Source organism: Meriones unguiculatus (assembly GCF_030254825.1).
Source record: "Meriones unguiculatus strain TT.TT164.6M chromosome 13 unlocalized genomic scaffold, Bangor_MerUng_6.1 Chr13_unordered_Scaffold_37, whole genome shotgun sequence".
NCBI lineage: Eukaryota > Metazoa > Chordata > Mammalia > Rodentia > Muridae > Meriones > Meriones unguiculatus.
Genome location: NW_026843647.1, coordinates 711,637 through 738,212, shown reverse-complemented (window position 1 = coordinate 738,212; position 26,576 = coordinate 711,637). Strand labels below are relative to the sequence as shown.

The 26,576-nt window shown below is 40.1% G+C and overlaps 1 protein-coding gene across 1 annotated transcript; it reads left to right on the top strand.

Moving 5' to 3' along the window:
* Positions 1–6,125: 6,125 nt before the first annotated feature.
* LOC132650937 (zinc finger protein 431-like) lies at positions 6,126–20,949 on the top strand (the record flags this gene model as incomplete). The annotated part of the gene is made up of 4 exons (XM_060376259.1): positions 6,126–6,240; positions 6,430–6,479; positions 7,909–9,126; positions 20,785–20,949. Coding segments are annotated over 4 exons (1,548 nt in total), but the record flags the coding sequence as incomplete, so codon positions are not given.
* Positions 20,950–26,576: the final 5,627 nt, after the last annotated feature.

Genomic DNA, 26,576 nt, shown 5'->3' with positions numbered 1-26,576 from the left:
GTGGATATTAATTCTAGAACAGCTGCATCTTCAGCCTTTTGGAAAAATATTTCTAAGGCAAGCTTTATTGGTACAGGTCTCTTAGATCCCAGTCTATTGCTTCCCAGCAGCATGACTTTGCTTTCCTCTTGGTTAAAATTCCCAAAATTTTAAGGTAAAGCCTGTACCACAGCTGAGTTCTAAAAATTACTCATTTGAGTCATGTAATGAGCTGCCTATTTATGTGTGCGAAGTGGGAAGACAACTTGAAAAAAATGAAGGTCAAATTTCTGGGACTTAAGGAACTCAATTCCAGGGTTAAAAGGAGTTTCTGAGCTGCAGTGGTGTCACAGATGCACATTGTGTTATATAGTTAACTAGGGCAGATTTCACAGCTTGTGACATAATAGATGTGGCAGGAAACAGTTATAAAATTATTATTTAACATTGTTTTGTTTAGGGGCATCAGTGAGACTGGATTTGCCTGCAGTCACTAGGGGGCCATGCAGGGCTACCGTGCCATAGTCTGTCATTTTGGTGACCTCCATTTAGAGAGACAGGTCATGGGGACTCTGTTTGAAAATAAGGTCAGTAGTACCTAGAGCATAATTTGAACAGTGTAGGAGTTACTTTGAGTTATTTTTGTGGGAGTTGTGATGTTTGTGTTTATTTAATTTCTATATGTATATAATCATAGGAAACATTGGTCTACCTTTTTTTCTTGGTTGAGTTTCCTTAGGTGTCTTGATGAAAACTTGAGTATATTGTTGGGCTTATGTTTTGGAATTTTTGCTATATTCCTTCACACATATTGTATACAATCGTCATTACTTTTGCTGAACAGTAAGTACAGAAGTCATATTTTTGTGTCCGTAATATATCTTCATAATCCTGCGTTTCATAATACTGTGGGTTTTTTACATGATAAATTCAGTTCACAGCATGCCAGCCTAAAATTGCTGGTTGCCACCATTCAAAGAACATGCATGGAATGGACCTAGGCACTTACACATGTCTAGTTGATGGTCAGCTTTGTCTTCATGTTGGTCACCTAGAATCTGAAATGGGGGCTGTCTGTGACATGGACACAGTTGACTGCTTATGAATCATTTTGCCCTAGCTTGGAAGCCTTCTCTGGTCTCAGTGGAAGAAGATGCACTTAGTCTGTATGCAACTTGATGTGCTGAGATTTGTTATGGGGAGTCTCCCCTTTCCTGAGAAGAAGGGGAGGAGGAGTGAAGGATGATGGTGGGGATGATAACAGCAGGAGAGGAGGTACAGAGCTTTGAGCAGGCTATAAGGTGAAAAAGTAAGTAAACTAATGAGAAAATGGCTGGTTTCTATGTAAACGAGAGATTGCATTGACTGATGATTTCTATAGAAGGTTCTTCAATTGAGGATGGCAGTATTCCTACTTAAGTGGCCCTGGGCTGCATAAAAAAGCTAGCTGAGCCTGAGACAATGAAGAAATGAGAGCAAGACAGGAAACAATATTTGCCCTGATTTTTTCCTTAGTTTTCTTGAAATTTGAGTTTCTATCCTAGGTTTTCAAAATGATGGGCCAAAAAAGTAAACCCATTCATGACCTGAGATGTTGGTGGTTAGGGGATTCAATCACAGTAGCACAGTAGCAGGTTAGAAGAAAAAAAAGTATGCTAAAAGTGACTTTGCTCCTGGACATTAACATTAAAATGTTTAATAAAATGTATGTATGTATATATGTATTGTTTGAAGTTACATACTTCTTTATGTCACATCGTGCTGAAGTTCTGCCTTGTAAGAGAATTTCCTACAGATTCTATATAATGACACAATAATTAAATTAATTTCAAAAAAGCATGTTATAGATGTATAATATGACTGTGTTCTTAGACTATGACAGATACATGAAGATTTGATGACAGTTTTGGAGGTTTATTTGGACGAATTCTAATTTGATGGGCAAGGTCATGTTGCCAGTTTTCCCTCTGGATATTTCAGAGAATGTATTAATATTATTCTTTTTCATTTTTATTTATTATGTTTATTTCATGTCCCACCTACAGCCCCCTCCGTTATCACCTTTCAATTCCATTGTCTCTCTCTCTGAGTGTATTAAATTTTTTAGAGAGATTAGTTTGTTTTTTGACTTTACATCCAAAGAGTGATCCTTCCTTCCTCTGCTCTCAGTCCACCCTCACCCTTCTTCCTCCTCTCTCACAAAAATAGAGCCTTAGTCTTCCTGTATCACCCCATTGCAGCACATCAAGTCACATCAGGACTGAGCATATCCTCATCCACTAAGGCCATTCAAGGCACACTTGACAGGGGGAGATTTTCTAAAAGCGGGCAGTAGAGTTCCTTTTAGAAACAGTCCCCTCAACTTACCACTCAACCCACATGGACCCAACCACCCTTATACAGATAAGTTCAAGAAGCCTAGGTCTAGAACATGCATGCTCCTTAGTTGATGTCTCATTTTCTTAACCCCCCCCCCCAGGTCTGGGTTACTTTTCTCTGTTGGTCTTCTTGTGGCTTTCTATCCCCTTCGGGTTCTTCCATGTTTCCCCCAGTACTTCCATAAGACGCCCGGAGATCCTCCCCATGCTTAGTTGCAAGTTCCAGCATCTGTCTCCATTGGCTATTGGGTGGAGCCTCTGAGGTAACAGGCATAATTAGGCTCTTTTCTACAAGCTCAGCAATGCAACATTTACAGTTTCATTGGCTGGCTCTCTAGTGTAGTGTGGGTCTCAGGTTGGCCCAATTATTGGTTGGACATTCCCTCAATCTTTGTTCCATCATTATCCCTAAACTTATTGCAGTCAGGGTAATTTTTGGATAGTGGGTTTTGTTGTCCAGTTGTTGTTCCCTCTCTCCACTAGTCCTGACTGGCTAAGAGGTGGTCACTTCATACTTAATTTTCCATGTCTCTCTTCTCCTGCCCCTCCATTAGGATTCTCAGCTAGAGTCACGCCCAGTCACACCCAGGTCCTCTCATGAAACTTCCCTGTCAAATGACTCCAAGGAGAAGCCCCCTCAGTTACCCTTCTTGTTCTCATGCCTCTCACATCCTACTACAATTCTCCCCACATCTGCTACCCACATTTGTTTCCCTCCCCATTCTAACTTCTGCACAGTTCCCTCTATTCATCTACTTCTGCTGTCTGTTCTCTTTTTTTTATTCTGAGTGATATTCTGCCAACCTCCCATGGACCCTTCTTACTTAGCTTCTTTGGGTGTGTGGATTGTAGAATGCGTATGCTGTACTATAGGTCTAATATCTGCTTATAAGCAATGTGTTTCTTTCTGTGTCTGGGTTACCTCTCTCAGGATGATCTTTTCTAGTTTGATCCATTTGCCTGCAATTTCCATGATTTATTTTTAATAACTGAGGTGTATTCCATTGTGTAAATGTATTAGTAGTTCTTTATCCATTCTTCACTTTCTGGATGTTATGAATAAAACAGCTATGAACATAGTAGAACAAATGTCCTTGTTCTATAATGAAACATCTTTGGGATATATTCCCTGGAGTGGTATAGATGGGTATTGAGGTAGAAATATGCCCAATTTTCTGAGAATGCACCAGTTTGATTACCAGAGAAGTAGTACAAGTTTGCACTCCCATCAGACATGGAGGAAAGTTCCCTTTTCTCTACATCCTCACCAGAATGTGTTGTCACTTGAGGTTTTTTATCTTAGCAACTTCATTGGTGTACGATGGAATCTTAGAGTCATTTTGATTTCCATTTGTCTAATGGCTAAGGACTTTGATCTTTTCTTTAAGTGTTTCTCAGCCATTTCACTTTTCTCTCTTATGACTTCTCAGTTTAGCTCTGAACCCCATTTTTAAATTGGTTTTTTTGATTTGTTGGTGTTTAATTTCTTAAGTTCTTTGTATATTTTGGATATTACTTTTCTGTCTGATGTAGGGTTGGTGTAGATATTTTCCCAATCTGTTGACTGTTGTTTTGTTCTATTGATAGTGTCCTTTGACTTACAGAAGCTTTTCAGTTTGAGATGCCATTTATTGTAGATCTCAGAGCCTGTGCTGATGTTGTTCTCCTGTGTTAATTAGTTCCAGAATTTTCTCCACCTTGTCTTCTATATGATTTAGAGTCTCTGGGTTTATGTGACGGTCTTTGATTCCCTTGGACTTCAGTTTCTGCAGGGTCACACAAAGGGTCTATTTTCATTTTTCTATGTGCAGACATCTACCACAATTTGTTTAAGATGCTGTCTTTTTTCCATTGTATAATTTTGGCTTCTTTGTTGAAAGTAAAGTTCCAATAGGGGTGTGGGTTTATTTCTGTGTCATTATTCCAATTTTATAGGATTGTACTTTTATCAAGGGTATTTTATTTTTCCACTTAAATTTAATGTTTGCTCTTTCAAGGTCTGTAAAGAACTGTGTTGGAATGTTGTTGGGAAATGGATTGAATCTATAGACTCCATTTTTAAGAATGCTGCTTTAGAGAAAGGGAATAAAGGGAGCATTTGGGAGGGGAGAAGGAGGACGGATGCAAAGTGAATAAACTGTAATTAATAAAATATTTAAAAAAGAATGCTGTTTTTCTATGTTAATCCTATATATCCATGAGTTTGGGAGATCTTTCCATCTTTTGATATTTTCTTCAGTTTCTTTCTTTAAAGACTTCAAATTCTAGTCATAGAGGTCTTTCACTTCATCTTGTTTGTGGCTACTGTTCAGGGTGTTGTTTCCCTAATTTTATTCTCAGCCCATTTTTTATTTGTATACAGAAGGAATAATGAAAATTTTAGTTGTGCTCCCAGCCACTTTGTGGAAAGTGTATTTCAACTGTAGGAATTCCCTGGTAGGATTTCTTGGGTCACCTAGGTATACTAAGAAATCATCTATGAATAGTGATACTTTGAATTCTTCCTTTCCAATTTGTATCTCCTTTATAATCTTCAGTTGTCTTATTGTTTTGGCTAGGACTTAAGGAGTATATTGAAGAGATATGGAGATATGTACCTCATATGAGTGGAATTTCTTTAAGTTTCTCTCCAAATAATTTGATGTTGGCCCTCAGTTCGCTTTTTACTACCTTTATTATGTTAAGTGTGTGCCTGAATCCTTGTATGCTTGATTTCTCCAAGTCTTTTAACATGAAGGGTTGTTGAATTTTGTCAAAGCCTTTTTTTTCATCTAATGAGATGATCATGTGATCTTGGTCTTTCAGTCAGTTTATATGGTGGATTACAGATGGATTTTCATATACTGAACTATCCCTGTATTTCTGAGATTAAGCCAATTTTTTCATCGTGTATATCTTTGATGTGTTCTTGCATATGTTTTACGAGTATTTTATTGAATATATTTGTGTTACAGACAGCTATTAGCTGTCATATGTGTGCTGGGAATTTAACCCATGTCCTCTGGAAGAACAGACAGTGTTCTTAACTACTGAGCCATACCTCCATCCCCATGTTGCTTATTTATGATCAACATTTACATTGCTAATATTTTCATCTCTCCTTTTGTAATTGTTCAAACATACATCTCATTTTTAAGAAGATCATATTAATATTACAGTTTAAAATGAGGTACTTCAGGTTTCTAGACATGTATGCAGAACTGGAGTGAATGTGTAACTCTTTATAAAAAGTTGAGAAAGATCTTTAAGGTTTTTTATCTTGTTTGTTTGATTAATTTTTGCATATTGTTCAGGATCTTATTATGTACCCCTGAGTGTCCTGGAATTTATTGCAAAGAGCCGTCTACCATCCACCTCTGTGAAATACACCAGCCTCTGTTTCCTGAGTGATTTTGGAATTAAAGTCATCAGATAATACACCCAGCCTGCCCATTCTTATAAGAGTCAGGAATCATTTATACTATTTTTCTCATGTGGGCTCTGTATTGTTTTTCTCTTTACTCTCTCTCTCTCTTTATCTGTTAATTGACATTTCTCCTGTAAGCCTATATCCTACTAAAAGGATGCAGAAATTAGAGAGGTGAACCTCACTGTTGAGTTTACTCCGAAAAAGAGTTGGTGATCACATTACAACTTGTGTGTCAGAAACTAAGTAGAAGAGCCACCAGAATACATTGAAAATATTGTAAAAGAAGGATACATTTCCAGTATTCTAAGTATCATACTTTCTGTTGTACATGTGTGTGGATATTTTAGACTGCATTGACCTACAATGATGTGCATGTGAACTTCACTCAAGAAGAGTGGGCTTTGCTGGATCCTTCCCAAAGGAATCTCTACAAAGATGTGATGCTAGAGACCTACAGGAACCTCACTGCAATAGGTAGGGCAATGAATTTTCTTTACTTCTTAAAATATGGGGAAACACTATTCATTATTGATGTGCTTCTGTAATTTCTCTTGAGGATGAGGAAGAATTAGATGAATCGATCTTTGATTGACCATAGATCACGACTTAAACTTTGTATTATTTCCAATAATAAAGCATACATTTTCTGTTACTGTATTTTAGGCTACAATTGGGAAAGTCATAATATAGAAGAGCACTGTCAAAATTCTAGAAGACATACAAGGTAATTTTCATTGTAAGCTGATATGAATATGGTTCTGAAAAAAATTTTAATATGTTCTGGAAGTTTGAAAGAGAAGGGACAGTGTAAATGATCAGTTTTAAGTGTATTTATTGATGATGACTAACTTGTTACTAAACTATGTACGTCCACGTTAGGTATTTGATGTGTGTTTGCAAGGCACTCCTCTAAGAAAGAATGCAAGGAATAATACTCACACAAGATCAATGATTAAATTGTTTACTCATTAGCGCTGAGGTAAAACTGCAATTTGTTTAGTATCCTACAACTCAGATATTGCTAAATGTATTCACAGTAAATAGGTGATGAAAGTATATCCAAAAGATTATACTAATCAACTCATCCATAGTAAAATGGGGTTACTCATATACTTGTAGTAATGTTGCTAAGTTTTGTGAGAAGGGCAGTTTTTTTAGAGTCAGGAATGTTGTTGTGGAAAAACCATAATTCCTATATCACATGTCTGTGATGAACAAAAATCAAATGTGTGAATGCATCATGGAACCATGTCATTTATTATTATTCTTTTAATAATTATATCATATATCACAATGAGTACAAGTCATTTTAATATGTGTATATTGAAAGAAACAATGTACCAACCAGAACAACTAAAAGGTATAGTAGTCCCCATTTTGAGTAGTTGTTTAAAAATTGATACCTATTATGCTTTATATGGGCTATTTAGAGCTTCCAGCAGTACAAATAATGATGCAGAGGCTTTTTAATATTTTAAAGCTTAGGCAATTTACTGGGCAGATTCTGAACCTTTTTTTTTCCCTAACACAAACCTAGCACAGTGTCCGAATGCATGGCCAGCTCTACTTCTTTGTTCATGGTCATGTCCATCTGTTAACCTCACTGTCATGCTAGTGAATGGTGTGTCATTTGCTTTCTTCTTCCCAGCAACCCTTTCTCACTCAGAAGTTCTGTCCTGCATTTTGCGCCCTGCTATCACTTGTTAGCTCGTTATTATTTCCAATAGATAAGTAAGGAAGGGCAAAGGTTTACAAAATATACGACAGGTGATCAGCCATAGAACTAACAACACTATGATTTCATCAGTACTTAGCTGATTGCTGGCTCAGCAAAACAACCAGTAGAGGAGAACACTGTGAATGTAAAAATAATGATGAAAACTCAAAATGTAATTATTCTTTACTTTTAATTCAAACTGCAAAATTTAGTCATGTGACAAAAACGTCCATTAGTGTAATGAATGTGGAAAAGCTGTCATATGTGCCAATTATCTTTGCAGGTATGAAAACAATCAATGTGCAGATAAACTCCCTGAAGATACTCAATATGAAGTCTTTGCATATCACAGTAGTCCCCACACATGTAAAAGTATGCATACTTGTGTGGACCACTATGAATGTAGCCTATATAGTAATGCCTTTGCAAATAAAAGTCATATCCTCAGACATAAAAGGATACATATAGGAGAGAAACCTCATGAATGTAACCGATGTGATAAAGCCTATGCATCTAACAGTGATCTCCTAAGACATAAAGGAACTCACACTGGAGAAAAACCTTATGAATGTAATCAATGTGGTAAAGCCTTTGTACATAACAGACATCTCCTAATACATAAAAGAACTCACACTGGAGAGAAACCTTATGAATGTATCCAATGTGGTAAAGCCTTTGCATATAACAGTAGACTTTTAGTACATAAACGAACTCACACTGGAGAAAAACCTTATGAATGTAATCAATGTGGGAAAGCCTTTGCATGGAACAGTGATCTCCAAAAACATAAAAGAACGCACACTGGAGAGAAACCTTATGAATGTAACCAATGTGGTAAAGCCTTTGCAGATAACAGTAGTCTCCAAAGACATAAAAGAACTCACACTGGAGAGAAACCTTATGAATGTAACCAATGTGGTAAAGCCTTTGCATCTAACAGTAATCTACGAGTACATAAAAGAATTCACACCGGAGAGAAACCTTATGAATGTAACCAATGTGGTAAAGCCTTTGTACGTAACAGTCATCTCCTAGTACATAAAAGAACTCACACTGGAGAAAAACCTCATGAATGTAACCGATGTCGTAAAGCCTATGCATCTAACAGTGATCTCCTAAGACATAAAGGAACTCACACTGGAGAAAAAGCTTATGAATGTAATCAATGTGGTAAAGCCTTTTCATGGAACAGTGATCTCCAAAAACATAAAAGAACTCACACTGGAGAGAAACCTTATGAATGTAACCAATGTGCTAAAGCCTTTGCAGATAACAGTAGTCTCCAAAGACATAAAAGAACTCACACTGGAGAGAAACCTTATGAATGTAACCAATGTGGTAAAGCCTTTGCATCTAACAGTAATCTACGAGTACATAAAATAATTCACACTGGAAAGAAACCTTATGAATGTAACCAATGTTGTAAAGCCTTTGCACAGAACAGTAATCTCCTAGTACATAAAAGAACACACACTGGAGAAAAACATCATGAATGTAACCGATGTGGTAAAGCCTATGCATCTAACAGTGATCTCCTAAGACATAAAGGAACTCACAGTGGAGAAAAACCTTATGAATGTAATCATTGTGGTAAAGAATTTGCATATAACAGTAAGCTTTTAGTACATAAACGAACTCACACTGTAGAAAAACCTTATGAATGTAATCAATGTGGGAAAGCCTTTGCATGGAACAGTGATCTCCAAAAACAAAAGAATTCACACCGGAGAGAAACCTTATGAATGTAACCAATGTGGTAAAGCCTTTGCACAGAACAGTAATCTCCTAGTACATAAAAGAACTCACACTGGAGAAAAACCTCATGAATGTAACCAATGTGGTAAAACCTTTTCACAGAACAGTCAATTCCTAATACATAAAAGAACTCACACTGGAGAGAAACCTTATGAATGTAACCAATGTGGTAAAACCTTCATAGATAACAGTGTTCTCCGAAGACATAAAAACCCATGTTGCAGAAATCCTTATGAATATAACTAATGTCATGAAGTCTTTTCATGTAAGAGTTATCTTGAACAAGAACACTTATTGAAGTGAAACCCTATGAATATGACCAATGTGTGAAAAAGTTTGCATGCCATAATAATCTCCATGTACATATAAGAAGCACACTGGATAGAAACCTTTTGAATGAAATCAATGTGATAAAGCATTTTGATGTAATAGTAATCTCCTATGACATAAAGAATGCATACTAGAGAGAAACCTTATGAATGTAACTAAGGTGGTGAAGCCATTGCGTGTAACAGTAGTCTCCTAATACAAAAAAGAACTAACACTGGAGAGAACTCTTATGGATGTAATCAATGTGTGAAAGCCTTTGTATGTAACAGTCATCTCCTAATACATAAAAGAGCTCACACTTGAGAGAAACCTTATTAATGTAACCTATGTGGTAAAGCCTTTTCACATAACTGTCATCTAATGAAAACGTGCTGTTCACAATCATCTTCAACATCATGAAAGGATTCATACTGGAACGAAAGACTATGAGTGTATTTACATGGTGAAGCTACTCCACATTTGTATAATCTTTGTCATCATGAAAGAATTCATACAGAGAGAAAATTTATGAATGTGTTAAAATGGGAGACCTTTACACATATCTATATTCTACATCCTCATAAAAGTTTCAAAATGGAGAGAAAAATCTGAGAATATAATCAATATGGTAAGGCTTTTGTGTTCTTCTGTTCACTGAATCCAATACAACTCAAACAGGTCAATACAGATAAAAAAAATATTGTCATCCAGTTTGATGAAGGACACATAATGTTGAACTGTGATGCCTACCCATCCAATGAGCCAGAAAGTTACAGAGGTTCTGAGCTTGAAAATCATAAACATCTTTAGCGTTTTACAACTGAATTATTTCCATCAGTCATGGTTTAGGCATATGGGATTTGTTTATGTCTTTGAGGAAGTCACCTGATGCAAAATGTAGGTTTAACAGTCAAAACATTCATATCCATTTGTTCTTTTGTGGTTAGAAAAAGTTATTATGTTTTAGGATAGAGAATCTGTGGTTTGGGTCAGTCATTTTAGTTAGGGGACCAAAAATCATGGTATGGAACAGTCATGTTTTGGGCAACAAAAGTTTAGGAATTAAAGTCGGTCAGCTATTGGGAAGTCTACAGGTTTCTTAGGGACTATGAACTTAAACTTATGTTCACCTTATAAATCAATGAAGGCTGGTAACTAAAAGGAAATACTTAGGACAAATTGCTTTTTCATGTTCCCACATACAATTTGCTTTTACATGTAGTACATATCAAAGTCATGTTCAAGTATACAAATGGTCAGATAGTAGAGAGAAACCTTTCACATGCCTTCATGTGATAAAGCCTTTTCTTAATACAGTTATCCCCAAATACATAAAAGAACACACACTGCAGTGAAACCCTCTCAATAAGCAATGTGGTACATCCTTTTCATAGGGTTTTCTTTGAAATCATTAGAAAAAGACATGCTGCAGAGAAACCCCATGAATGTAGTCAGTATGGTAAGGTTTTCTGCTTCATGCTACCAATATATAAGAGTAAAAGCCTTACTGTGTTGGCTACATCTTAAAGCCTTTGCATATCGCAGTAGTCTTTGAGAACCTAAAAGAACTCATTCGGATGAACATCTATTAGAATAAAAATTTTGTTAAGATCTTTGACCCACCAGGTTGCATTCAATTACACTAGATTATTTTCGAGAAAAATTCTAACAAGTGTCAACAGTGTATGCATGCATTTATGACATCCATCCTTATTTTGTTTCCAATTGAAATCTCATGGACCAAAGGCATATGAATTGAAACAGTAAGATAATATGTTTTTATTTCACAATTCACTTCAATTACATGAAATAAATCATCCAGTTGTAACATTTATGTGTGCGTATTAGTGCATTTTCTGTGACCAAACACAATGTCTAAGGCAACTTCCAAATATGTTGACTTTGCCTTATGATATGGTAGAGGATATGTGATCACTTTAAATTGGGCAAAACAAGTGTCATACATGGCAGCTAAAGTAGGAAGCTTGGAGCTCACAACCTCCACCTACAGCATGAAGCAGAGAGTGGGAACTACAGAAGGTATGCAGCTGAAAACTATCAAGCCCACCCCAAATAACATACTTCTCCAGCAGGGATACATTTCTTAAACATTCCCAAATGATACCACCAACTGAGAAGGATTAATTTCTCTGACTTCAAACCTACGTGTTTGATTTCTGTTACATGAAAGAATTCATGATGAAGAAAACATTTGTAGATAAGCCTGTAGTTGCCGCCAACATATAAGTAAAACATTCATGAGTAAACATATATTCAAGAATTTGTTTTAATTTCCCTTATGTGATATGTTATGGTGTATACGTGCTAGTGAGAGTACAACTTATTGCTATTATGTACAACATCTCATATGTAAGTTCTTAACATGGAACAGAAAGAATCTCATACTGGCCCTTATTTAGCCTGAAAATATATTTACGTATCTGCTAGTGTGTGAATCTGTATATACAGCAGTACAACTATAGAAACATTAGAAAAATCTGTAGCAGTGATATGGACTACTCAGGGATTGATCTCAAATCATCAGGCTAAACTAAATTTACCCACTGAGACAATTCTCTGACATTCACTTGCAGGTTTGAGAAAGTCTTAAGAACAAGTCTTTATTCCTAAGAAATAATGTGTCTTTGTCTATCCATGTGCCTGTCCATTCTAGTTTCCATGTAGACTAGACACACTAATTTTTCTCATACCAGGAATTATAGAAAGTTGTAAAAAAGCTGATGTAGGTCTTGGGAATGAATTTGTCTTAACTGCAAAGCCATGTATATAGTACTGTAAATATCTTAAATCTTAGTATATCATCTTGATGTCAGGAAGTAGAAAATAATTCATAGAAGAGAGCAATCTTATTTATGCAAAAGCGTTTATTACTTTGGACATAATAAATGTATTTATTTCCAAGAAAAGTAATTATTTACCATGTTCACTTCATTGTAATGGAGGAGATCACCAATTGTGGTTGTGGTCTAAATTTTGAAACATTGGAGTAGGTATTGAATTTGCTGTGTGTATAGCAAATCCATTCACAGAAGTTTTATTAGGTTCTGATATTCATTCTGTGGTGGCTGTTCATGTTCTAATGCATTTCCACTTGGTTATAGGAATTTTACTGCTGCAATGCATAGAATGGAATCCCCATCCTCTATGTGGTCCATTGCTTATTTATATCAGGCAGTGTGAGATCATAGTTTTCAAGGAAGTGTCTATGAGAACTTGTAATTTTTTTAAATGTTTTCACAAGTTCATTTAAGATGTTGGTTTTTAAGCCTTGCTTGAATATAAATAATTAATTGATGCTTAATAGTATGTGTGTACATATGTATGTATATATTGTTTGAAGTTTCATGCTTCTGCATGTTTCCCATATTTACTATATGGTACTTCATCTTGAAGTTTTGCCTTCTTAGAGATTTATCTAGAAGTGATAGTTAATGTAACAGCAACAAGATTTATTTCAAAAGGGCATCTTGTGTGTGTAATGGACTATTCATTCTTAGGCTATGACAGCTATGTGAAGAATGTGTGATACTCTATGGGATCTCTTTTGGTCATGGTTATATATTTTTCAATATATATATTTTTTATGTTGTCTCTTGCATACCACAAGCACTCCCCACTAAGCTCATTGAGACTCATAAAACGTACTTGAAAAATTACATCAGTACAATATTGTCTTCTATTCTGATTATGAATATATTGTCATCTGAGGATGGAAGAAAATGAAATTATTTGAATAATAAATGCTACTTGCAAATGAAAATTATACACTCCTGTTTTGTTTTGGAATGTTAGTTATTTCTTAGGAGTAAAGACTTGTTCTTAAGACTTTCTCAAAACTGCAAGTGAATGTCAGAGAATTGTCTCAGTGGGTAAATTTAGTTTAGCCTGATGATTTGAGATCAATCCCTGAGTAGTCCATATCACTGCTAGAGATTTTTCTAATGTTTCTATAGTTGTCTTGCTGTATATGCAGATTCACACACTAGCAGATACGTAAATATATTTTCAGGCTAAATAAATGCAAGTATGGTCACTGGCCAAAAGATTCTTTGTGTTCCATGTCAAGAACTTACATATAAGATGTACATAATAGCAATAAGTTGTACTCTCACTAGCACGTATACACCATAACATATGTATGTGCACACAAACACACTCCAGCATTTTTAAATTTTTTTATTTCATTTTTATTGATTACAGTTTATTCACTTTGTATCCATGCTATAGACCCCTTCTTCTCCCCTCCAAATCTCCCTCTTCTCTTATGCTTCTCCCCCAGTCCACTGATAGAGGAGGTACTTCTCTCCTTCCATCTGAACCTAGTCTATCAGGTTTCATGGGGACTGTCATCATTGTCTTCCTCTGTGGACTGGTAAGGCTGTTCCCCCTGCAGGCAGAGGTGATCAAAGAGCCAGGCACTGAGTTCATGTCAGAGACAGTCCTTGTTCCCATTACTAGGGTACCCTCTTGGACACTAAGCTGCAATGGGTTATATCTGTCGGGTACTACATTATCTCCATTTGTGGTCCTTATTTGGATTATGAGTCTCCAAAAATCTCTGTGCCCAGATTTTTTCATTCTATTTCTCTCCTTGTGGAGCTCCTGTCCCCTCCAGGTCTTTCTATCTTCCCCCTTGTTTCATTAGATTACCTGTACTCTGCCCAAAGGTTGGTTATGAGTCTCAGCACATGTTTTGATACTCTGCTGTATAGAGTCTTTCAGAGGCCCTATGTGGTAGGTTCCTGTCCAGTTCCCTGTTTTCTACATCTTCTGATATCGATCCCCTTTGCCTTTCTGAATGAAGATTGAGCATCTTACCCAGGGTCCTCCTTGATTTGCTACTTTAGCTGTGCAGATTTTAGGATGATTATTCTATATTATATGCCTAATATCCAGTTAAAAATGATGAAATTAACAAAGGAATGCAGCCACTAATAGATGACTGAAATTATTTGTAGAATTTGAAGTCTTATTACTGTTCATTAAAAGGAAAATGGTTCCTTTGTACATCTTATTTTATCCTTTAATTCCTTGATTCAAGTATAGACCACTTAAAAATCATAGGTTGGCTCATAAGTGCATGTCTGTCATCCTAAACCTAGGTTTCAATGGCAGGGTGATCTCTCTGAGACTGAGGCCAGACTGTTACACAGAGTGTGTTCTGTGTTTGTTTGTTTTTGAGACACAATTTTCTTGTGTTGCTTTGGCTGTTCTGGACTCACTTTGTAGACCCAGCCATCCTCATAATCACATAAATCTGTCTGCCTCTTCCTGGTTGAATGCTGGGATTACAAGTGTGTGCCACCATGCCCAGCTCCACAGACAGTTCTAAAACAGCCATGGTTATGTAGAAATGTCATGTATCAAAATGATTTCAAAATGTAAACTATATTTCAAGTTATAGATGTTTTTTTCCTGAGGTATAGTGTACACAGGAATGCTAGAAATTTTCTGAATTTGTGTTCTCTCTCATTTGTGTAAGTGAGAAATATAGCATTGAATTATCCCCTCATTGATCAGACATCATGATTACCAGATGGCATTGCCTCCTGAGCAATCTAGTTTCATGGCCTCATTTACTTCATTTTCAGTTAAGAACTTGTGGTCATAATCTCAGGGGAATTTCTGTCCATTTTAAAAATTTTACACATATTTCCACCTGGCTTTGAGCAAAGAGTGCCTTTTGAGCTTAGATTTTACATTTTGATCACATTCAGAATAGGACTTAATTTAGCATGGTTCTGAATAGAGAACCCATATTTGAACATATCCATATGCCCTAAGTTAAATCCCAGTGCTTGCTATGTTGAAGAAAACCATTGCTTTGGAAAGGACTCTTATGTTCTTCTTGCCAGGAAAATATCTTTCTCAGGTCTTGTGTCTTGGCTGGTGTAACAAAACACCAACAACACAGGCTCTAAGCAACAATCAATAAATGGGACCTCACGAAGCTGAAAAGCTTCTGTAAAGCAAAGGACACTGTCTACAGAATGGGAAAGAATATAAAGTTCACTAACCTTATATCTGACAAAAAGGCTAATATCTAGAATATATAGAAAACTCAAGAAGTTAAACAGCAACAAATCAAGTAATCCAATAAAAAAGGGACACAGAGCTAAACAGAGAATTCTCCATAGACGAATGACAGAGAAACACTTAAAAAAAATGCTCAATGCCCTTAGTCATCAGGGAAATGCAAATGAAAACAATCACGAGATTTCACCTTACAGCCATCAGAATAGCTAAGATCTAAAGCTCAAATAACAATACATGCTGAAGAGGATGTTGAGAAAGAGGAACCCTGCTCCACTCCTGGTGGGAATGTAAACTTGTACAATCACTATGAAAATCAATCTGTCACTTTCTCAGACAATTAGGAATAGTGCTTTCTCAAGATTCAGCTATACCACTCCTAAGCATATATCCAAAAGTTGCTCAAGAATACAACAAAGACATTTATTTGTCCAACCATGTTTGTAACAGCTTTATTTGTAATAGTCAGAAGTTGCAAACAACCCAGATGCCCCTCAACTGAAAAATGGATACAAAATTTTTGGTAAATCTACATAATGGAATATTATTCAGCAATAAAAAAAATAAGGAAATCATGACAATTGCAGGCAAATGGTGGGGACTGGAAAAGATCATCCTGAGTGAGGTATCCCAGAAGCAGAAAGACACACAGGGTATATACTCAATCATAAGTGGATATTAAATATATAATATAGGATAAACATACTAAAATCTGTACAACCAGAGAAACTTATGAAGGAGGAGGACTCTGGCTAAGATGCTGAATCCTCATTCAGAAAGGCAAAGAGGATGGACATCAGAAGAGGGATAAAACAGGGAACAGGACAGGAACCTACCACAGAGGGAATCTGAAAGGCTCTACCCTGCAGGGAATCAGAGAAGATGCTGAGACTTGTAGCCAAATTTTGGGCTGAGTGCAGAGCACTTCATGAAAGAAGTAGGAAATAATAAAACCTGGAGAGGACAGCTGCTCCACAAGGAGAGCAAGAGAACCAAAAAATCTGGGCACAGGGGACTTTTCTCAGACTAATACTCCAACCAAGGACCATTGATGGAGATAAACTAGAACCCAGCACAGATGTTGCCCATGGCAGTTCAGTGTCCAAGTGGGTTCCATCGTAATGGGAACAGGGACTGTCTCTGACATGTGCTGATTGGCCTGCTCTTTGATCACCTCCCCCTGAGGGGAAAGCAACTTTACCAGACCACAGAGGAAGACAATGAAGCTATTCGTGATGAGCCCTGATAGACAATGATCAGAGGGAGGGAGAGGAAGACCTCCCCTATCAGTGGACTTGGGGAGGTGCATGTGTGTAGAAGAATGAGGGAGGATGGGATTGGGAGAGGAGGAAGGAGGGGGCACAGAGGGATTCAAAGTTAATAAAGTGTAATTAATAAAAAATAATATAAAAAATGGAAAGAAAAAAAGACACAGAAGCTGGATATATAAGCTCTCATTGGTCAAATGACAAAACAATTTGAACATCAAAATGATCTGCATATCTATGTCCTCCCAAAATTCCTATGTAGAAGTCTTGAAACTCAAAGTAACAGAACTGCAGGAGATATTTGGGAGGTATGGGTGGTGAAGCCCTTATAAATAGGTTCAGAACCTTATTAAAGAGATCCTATGAAATCATGTGGCCCTTTAGAACACTGAGTTTAAAGTGAGAACATGACTGTAGACAAGCATGCCCCCAAGTACACCTTATAATTTAACTTTAGACTTTCCAGAGTTTACAATTGTGAAAACTAAAGCCTTTGTTATTAATCATTTGTCACTTAGCCCCAGCAGTCTAAAACAAACAATAACAGTCTAGTCAGCTGCAGAAGGCACATAAATCATGAATCCATATTGATGTAAGTGTATGTCAAATGCATTAACATTCTGATGAGGACCAAGACACAGAGTGTTAAGGTACTCATGGGGGTACAGGTATTAACACTGTAGTAGAAAAGCCTGGAAAACACTGATTACAAGTAATGAAAGTGAAAGTATGTACCACCTGACAGGACACAGTGTGTTACACTTTTGTGATACCTTGGTCCCAGTTTATGCATTGATCCATGAGAACACAGAGAGCTTAGAGAGAGTCAACAAAAATAACAAACCTGGGATATTAGCCATATCTTACAGGATAACCACGGTATAATCCTAAATAAACTAAATAACATGGAGGGTAGAAGAGAGGATACTTGAATCCCCCTAAGAAGGGGACAGACATGGAAAGTGGAGGGAGAGAGGAAGTGGGTGGGAGAGGGGGTGAAAAGAGGAACACGATGGGGGATCATATGTTGGAAAAGTGTGGATGGGGTGAGAGGGCTAGGAGAGAAGGGAAATTGGTGTTGCAGCATCTCTGAAATAAAATGAAGACCTGGAATTCTGGAGGTACCTAGGAAAATATGGGGGTGTGAGCCTGGCTGAGATGCCTAGCAGCAGGGATATTGAGACTGAAGTGGACACATCTTGTAGCCAGTGGAGGGAGGGAGACACCAACCAACTGGCAAAACCCTTGACACAAATTTGTCACCTACAAGATATGCAGGAATAAAAGATGAAACAGAGATTGAGGAAATGGCCAGCCAATAACTGGCACATTTTGCGACTCAACCCATGGGAGAGACCCAACTTCTGGCACTGTTAATAATACTCTGGTATGCTTGTAGACAGAAGACTAACATAACTGCCATCTGAGAGGCTTCATCTGGCAGATAATGAAAGCAGATGCAGAGACCCACAGCCAAACAATTAGGCAGAACTCAGGGATTCTTGTGGAAGAGTTTGAGGAAGGATTAATGGATCTAGAGGGGTAGGACACTACAAGAAGACCAACATAGGCAGCTCACTTGGTAACATGGGGCCTCATAGAGCCTGATCCACCAACAAAAGTACATGCCTGGAATAGTCCTAGGACCCCTCCACATATGAAACTGATGGGCTGTTTGTCTGGAAGTAGGTCCCCTAACAAGTAGAGCAGGGGCTGTCTCTGATTTGGGCTCCTATCTCTGTTGCCTCCCTCTGGATCACATTTTCCTAGCAGGGCTGCCTTGTCTTGCATCAGTGAAAGAAGAGGTACTTAATACTGATGTAACTTGATATCCAAGGGTGGGTTGGTTGTGGGGGTTATAGGAAAAGTGGTTGGTAGGGTGGAACTGGGACGATAGGAAGGAGTGAGGTTGTGAATCGGAGTAAAATGAACAAATAATTTAATGAAGAAAAATGTAACTGATCTGTAGTCATCAAAAGTGACAAGATCATGAAAAAGATGAGGGAAGTGTTCCATATTGAAAGAAATTAAAGAGATAAAGAAACAATGCAACACTTAAATGTACCAACTTCCTCAACAATTATGTGAGTAATAACATAGTCAACATAGCTCAAATTAAATGCAATAATGTGTCAGTGTGAATTACCAATTTTGATAACTGCACTGTCATTATGTAAGACAAAGTTCCTGTTTGTATAAAATCAACACTAAACCATTCCGAGTGACAGGGCATAAGGTCAGCAGCTTCCTCTCAAAATGTCCAAAGTAAAAGAGCAATTAACTGTACATAGTTGGAACTATCTTCAAGTTTGTTATTGTTTCAAAATTGTTGTGGGGGAAGCTGGGCATGTTCTTTAACACCAGTACTTGGGAGGCAGAGGAAGTCAGATCTCTGTAGGTTCAAGGCCAGCCTGATCTGATCTACTTAGGGAAGCCCAGGATAGCCATGGCTTTGTTGAGATAATCTGTCAAAAAAATAACCTAAATAATGTTGTTTTAGGGGAAAAAACAATGTAACTGAAAACTAAACAAGATTAAAAACAAAACTGATTCTCTACACTGGCAGTCTGGGTAAGACTATGTCTGTAAAAAACTAAAAAGTGAAATGACGTGGTATTATGGAGCAACATGAAGATTCTCTAAATACAGCTCAATGTCTTCTTTTTAGTCCGTGTGTGTGTATGTTTGTGTGTTCATGATGAAGGTGAAACATGCATACTAGGGAACACATAGGAAGGTCAGAAGACAATTCTTGCCTTCCACCTTTTCATGAATTCAGGGATCAAACTCAGGTCTCCAGGATTGCCAGCAAGAGTGTTTTTCTGCTGAGCCATCTCACCAACCTGCAGGCAGTTCTCTTAAGTGACCTCAAATAGGTAGTAGGGAGAAAAAATGTGAAGGATCCCTTCTCTTAAACAAATTCTTAGGGATGAATAAATAATAATAAGTGATGAGAAGAACATTAGTACCCTAGTGCTACCAATGACTAACAATCAGCAAAATACAGCCCAAGCACCTCTGGAGACAAGGGGCTGCAGGGCTGGTAGAATTAACCTGAAATGAATGAGGTTTCCCCAGCTCTACAGTAACCTTGTTATTACATCTCGTTTATCTATATATAACAGCACAAAGATATAAAAATAAGAAAATAAGTCTGTGTGAACCCTGTATACTCCTGGTTGTGCAAGTCCATCAAAGTATAAACAGCAGTGTATCTGCCAAACTGTTCCTTATGAAGAAGTATCTGATGAATAAAGAGAACAATCAAATCACTTGAAAGCTAAGTGAGAGAGACCACCTGCAGTGGTTGGCTGGCTGTCTTAAGAAGAGCCATTTCATTCTGGAATGCTAGCACATACATCCTGAAACAATGTTCCTAAAAATGTGCACGGATCCTGTGGCCTTTCCAAGTACCTGGCTTTTGTTCGACTGGGATGTCCAAACTCCCCCACCCCACCCTCCCAAGGGCAGGCGGGAGGCAGCACCCGACTCTCTGTACTTTCTTTCCGGGAGGACTGGCCCCAGCATCTCTCTTCCTCAGGATGCCGGGCACAAGCGTAATCCTAGGAAGTCCACACACTGTGCTCCAGCCCTCCCAACCCCAGCGGCCCGAGGGCACGGTCCCGGGTACCAGCAGCCTCCACAGAAGCTCTTGGCAGAACTCGGGCAGGCTCTCCCGACCCGCCCAGCCCGCCAGCCCCCAGCTGCACCGCCCAGACCTTGCCCTGCGACCGCCATCCAGCGGGTGACTCACACAAGCCCACAGCCAGCCAAGCTTGGCTGCATTGGGATGGCTGATACTTGTGGACCCGCCGCTCCTACGCCTCGGGACCCAACCCTCTCTCCTTCCCGCCTCCCAGCTGCGATGCTAGGCCTAGCACCATCTAGCCCACTGGATGGCTGCTGGGGGCTGAGGCGGAGCTCAGAGGAGGCGGCGGCAGAGGAGCCCAGGGAACGGAGGCGGAGCCCGAGGGCGGCGGGAGACATAGCCCGGGGCGTAGAGAGGCGGAGCCCAGGGATGAAGGCGGAGCCCGGGGCGGGGACGGGAGAGGAGCCCGAGGAAGCAGAGGCGGAGCCTAGTGGGGGCGGAGGCGGAGCCCGGGAGATGGAGGCAGAAACTGGAGCTGGGCGGGGAGAGGAGCCCGGTGCGGAGCGAGGAGACCGGTGTGTAGGCGGAGCCCGGTGGGCAGAAGCAGAGCCTGGTAGGGCAGAGGCGGAGCCCGGGGGATGGAGGCGGCGCCTAGGGAGGCAGAGGCTGAACCTGGGGGCGGAGCCTGCGGCAGAGGCAGAGCCCGGGACGGGGCGTGGATGGAGCCCTGGGGTGGAAGGAGGATCCCGGGGCGGGGGGTGGAGCCCGGGAAAGGAGGGAGGCGGAGCCCGTGTAGGAGGCGGAGCTTGGGGCGGAGGCGGAGGCGGAGGCGGAGCCCGAGCTCGGGGCGAAGGAGGCAGAGTTCGGGGGTAGAGGCAGAGCCCGAGGGGGCGGAGGGGGAACCCAGGGGCAGAAGCGGAGCTCAGGCGGCGCCCACACCCTTACCTGGCTTCTTCCGGTCTCAGCGTACCACGATGAAGTAGTCCGCTAGCCGAGCCACAACCGCCGCCACCGCGTCCAGGAAGCGGATTCCCATCACCGCCCTCACCGCCGCCGCCCACCAGGACCAGGCGAGCTCAGCGTTTTCCCTTCAGCGTCTGTATCCATAGCGACGGCGCTTGACAATGGAGGAGCGCTCTGCGCCTGCCCCTCCCCCGCCCCACCCACAGAGGGCTTGGCCTTCGCGTTTCTCCCAGGCCGGTCAGACCCGGGGGCTGGGGAAATGGGCTGCCAGGCGCAGCCTCACCACGGAGGCCGAGCTCTTAGAGGCAGAGGCCTCAACGCCCCCCTCCCCTATTCTTTATTTTCCTGGAGCGGGGTCTTTCCTTCTGCCTTCTCTTTCCCTTTTGCAGTGGGGGAAGAAGGGCATGGAGGGACTCCCTCTCACTCTGAGGAAGGATCAGGCCTGAAGGGAGGCTTGAAGTGTGCAAACCCTGAGAGGCAACAAGGACCCCTTTCCGTACACCGAAGCTGGAAGGGGACATGAAGAGTGTTCCTGGGTGTCTTCAGGGGAACACTCACCCAAGCTGGGATTACTGTTGATCATAGGGTCTGGGGGAGGGGCGAGGGGGCAGGCAGAAAGCTCCCCTGCAGCAGGCAGGCCCCATTCACCTTGGTCTTCCAGGGAGGAACAGGCCAGGAGCTTGTCAGGGAGTGCACCTGAGGTGTCCAGCAGCGGCCCAGGCCACCACCCTGGCTGTCTTCTCAGAAACCTGAGCCTCTGGAGGTCTGGAAGCAGGAGAAAGGGCTTAACTCTCAATGTTCTCCAGATGCTTTGGTCTCTCCAGGCCTCTGCTGCTGCTTGCCTCTGGTTACCTGGTAACCAGGGTTCAGAGTTCTATCTGAGGAAGCAGGGTCACTTCCTGGAGTTCCCCAGCCCAAGCCTCCCCCTCACGGGCTCTCTGCTCTCCCTGAGGGCCATCATCCCTGTCTGCCCCACTGCTTCACAGTTCCCTGGACACCACCGGACAGGGCAGAACTGTAGGGGAAAGAGACCCTCTGCTCCCCGAGTTGCTTTGCTGGTGGAGTTTCATCACTGTGATGGAGAGAGGACGGCAGAAGGTTTGCTCAACTGCCTGGGGTCAGATCCCTTTTCGTGAGCTAAAGGCAAAGGTCTATGGCCACATTTCCAAAAATAAAAATTAAAAACAAAAAACAAAACAAACAAGCAAACAACAACAACAGAAACAGCCATGCAATTCTCTAGCCCCTTCTCTTTCCTCCATGGGGTGCCCGAGGCCCTGTGCCCCTTGGCCCGGCAGTAGCCGAGCCTCTGGCTTCTCTCTCGCAGTGGTGCTCTGCCTGGGGGAGTGTAGGAGAAGAGGGTGCCCCTGCCATGGCGCCAGGAAATGCTGCCAATGAAACCTGAGACAGTCCTGGAGAAAAGCAGTGAAGAAGTTGCCTCCCGTCACCACTAGAGGGCTCGGAGACACGGGAGAATGTGCCCTAAAAGAAGAGCAACAGCAGAGAGAAAATACTATGGCACAGAGGTTAAGAGGATCTGTTGCAGGTCCAGTTCAGGGGGTAAGAGTATAGGCTGCAGGTCCAGAGGTTCGCGGTTTGGTTTCCACCCCTTGGATTGGTATCTTCATAAGATCCCCTGCACTCTGCCCAAATTTTGTCTATGAGTCTCAGCAATAAATAAATCATCCAGTTGTAAAATTTATGGGTGTGTATTACTTCCTTTTCAGTGACAAAACACAATCTCTTAAGGCACTTCCAAATGTGTTTAATTTGCTTTATGGTTGTAGAGGGATATGGGATCATTGTGAAATGGTCATCACCAGTGTCACACATGGTAGCTGAATTAGGAAGCTTGGAGCTCACATCCTCAACCTGCAGTCTGAAGCAGATAGTGGGAACTACAAACGGTATATACTTGTAAACTATGGAGCCCTTTGTAAACGCAGTTTAATTCCTAGCACTCTCATCAAATGGCCAGAACTACCTGTGTTTCTAAGCCAAGGGTGTTGGGTGTATTCTTCTGGCCTCATAGAGGACAAGACAATGAAAATGGTGAAAAGATGCATGCACATGAGATTCCCTAATGTAAAACACATGTTCTTCCCAGATATGTACTCATTTCTTGAAAAATTAAAATTGATTGTAATTTAGGTGCATAAGTTTTGCCAGTGTGTATACTAAGTACATGCACGATATCAGTGGAGGCCAGAAGAGAATGTCTTTTCTCCCATGATTGGAGTTACAGACAGTTGTACGCTATCTGCTGGGTAGGCCATGTTGCTGAGCAATCCATCGCTCATAGGTGCTAAGCCCACTATTCAGTGCTAGGAACATATCATTAATAAAAGTAATATCTATTTTTAGTGCTGAGGTGTGTTTCTTTTATGAAGCAGAAAGAAAGGAATTTTTTTATGTCCATCCTTTTAACCTGTGTCTTTTCACAAGGGAGTTGCTGCCATTGATGTTGAGAGATACTAATTTCCAGTTTTTGTTACTTCCTGTTATTTTGATATTGGTGGTGGTAATGTGTGTGTTTTTTTGCATGTGTTTCCTTTCCTTTGGTTTTGCTAATGTGGGGTTATATATTTCTTGTGTTTTCCTGGGTGTAGTTCTCCTCCTTGGGCTGCAGTTCTCCTTGTAGTATCTTCTGTAGGGCTGAATGTTGATATTTAAAGATTTATTTTTAGGCTTATTTTATTTTTAATTAAGTATGTTTGTAGGGGTATGTGTGCAAGTATGTGCACATGAGTGCAGGTGTCTCTGGGGACCAGAAGATATTTTCAGACTCCCTGAAGGTGAAGTAAAAGGAGATTGTGACCTGACTGATGTGCATAGTAGGAAATGAACTTGTTCACTCTAGACCAAAGGCTTATTGATTGGTTCAGAACACTTGTTGCTCTTGAGGCCCTGAGTTTGAATATGAAAAGCCTAAGAGCTCTGCCAACAAAAGATGTCCACTTTTAGGTGTTTAATTACACCCTAATTGAAGGCTGAATGTCTCTTCTCTGGTTGAAAGTACCCTGCTGTTTCTGGTTGCAGCCCTCCCAGTCTGGATAGCCATTCTGAGCTGGACATTAAGGTGCAGGAGTCCCTCTCCCCACCAGAGCCTACTGATCTCTGCCTGACTTCATAAGGAATGTCTTTAGATATAGATACCACCAACCACATTTGATGGATAGCCTTGGACACAACTCCTAGCTAACGCTCCCCTCCCTTCACCTATAGGATAATTAGGTACTGTGTTTTTGTTCATATGATAGGAGTGTGCTGTTTAATGCAAATCAAGCATCTTAGATGTGCCTAATTTTAAACAATTATGCACACCTATCCTTGAAGTATCCCAAGGAGTATATAGCATTGTTTTCTAAAATTAAAGTTTAACTTGCTCTTTGTGGGGGTTCCCAGAATGGCCAATCTCTGTCATGCTTGCTGGTCTTCCAAGCTTTACACCCAATCTTCTCCTGCTCCTGCTTTCCTGGGCTGGTGGGAAAAAGCCCCCAAGGCAGGAGGAGAACCACCTTATCTCTGGAATGCTTGAGATCAAAAGTTTCAGGTATCATAGCATTTCATATTTTAGATGTTTCTGGATGTGAGATGCCCAATCAACCAGTGCCTTGGGGGTGGGGCTCTGTAAAATGGGATACACCTAATATTTATTTCACAAGAATGTTGCTGGCAAGATTCAGGGTACGGAATCTTCTGAGCCAAGCACAGTGGCTGACGGAGAAGAAGTTAAGAGCAGAAATTTGAGTCCAGCCTGGGTAACTAACCTTCTTCATTGAAAAGAAAGAAGATATTAAGAAAGAAAAAAAAAGAAAAAAGTATAATCTTCTTTGCTACCTTTCTTCCTTGTGGGCTCATTTGACAATCATTATGTTATTCAGATCATGGTGTTCTCTAAACTTTATATTTCCATAGATGTAGGTTTTAAGCCTGGACTAAATGGCAGAGGTACCTATTTAAAAATATTATAACAGACCTAGCTGCCAATTTTCTTTCAGAAATTCTTCCGTCCTTCCAAAGCTTAGTATGGTTCTCTTGGCTGGCAAATTGCACTCCCTACCCTGATTTTTTCTGCCCATATCAACCCATTTTCTGGGCTAACCTCCCTTCTCCATATCAACTTGCAGATTAGGTAAGATGTTTTTGCTAATGAGTCTGATGTAAAAAAAATCTTAGAGAACCATGTGAAGTTAAGAAAAGTACACTCTTAACAGTAAAGCTGGGGACTCTTTAAGTTTCATGAGCAGAAACAAAAACCCAAGGTAGTACTAGCTGACTGGACACTCTCCAGCTGTGCCTGTAACTGAGACAGCAATTGGTTTCCTTATACTTGTTTTGCCCTCAGCTTCTTGATATGACTTAATACAAGTTAATGAGCAGATGTACATCCCTTTAAGATTTAATGTAGAGGTGGCTGATTGTCTTATATGTATAAAAGTTTAGATTTGTGATCCTTTTAAGAATGTTGTAAGATTACTTTTTAATATAATGGTTTCTTAATTACCACAAATTTCAGCTTACCAGTAAAAAAAAGGTGGCTGAGAAGTTATGTTGCTTGCTCATCTTGTTAATTGATCACAAGTTCATTAATTACAAGTGTATATGGGGTCTTGGCAAAAACTTGTTTTTCATATTTGTTTTTTACCCATAATACATAAAACATTTGGTCATGTGAAGGTATTGCGGAATATGTGTTTTTTTTTTTTTTTTGGAGGTATATTCTTTGTAATCATTCACTTAAAGAAAATAGGGTGTAACCACATTCTGTGTTTAGTACTGCTTGAAAGATCTTGCTGGGATAGATAAGCTGTGGAAAAAGAGGAAAGTGTGATATGAACCGGCACTCTGGGTCTTTTTTCCATCCACCGATGTGTATTTGTATAGAGTGGTTTGGACCTTACATTTTGGAGTTTGTTTCATCCACAAAGATGTAAGTATAAGTATGTATGTAAGGTTGGGATGGAACTTGCTCTTTTGTGTTTGTTCTATCTATCATGATGTATGTATATGTAGGTAAGGTGGCTCGGTGCTGGCTCTTTGGAGTTTATTCCATCCACCAAAATGTATGTAGGTATGGTGGTTTTGGACCTTACTCTTCGGAGTTTCTTCCATCCACCAAGTTGTATATATGTAAGATGGATTGAAACTCAAT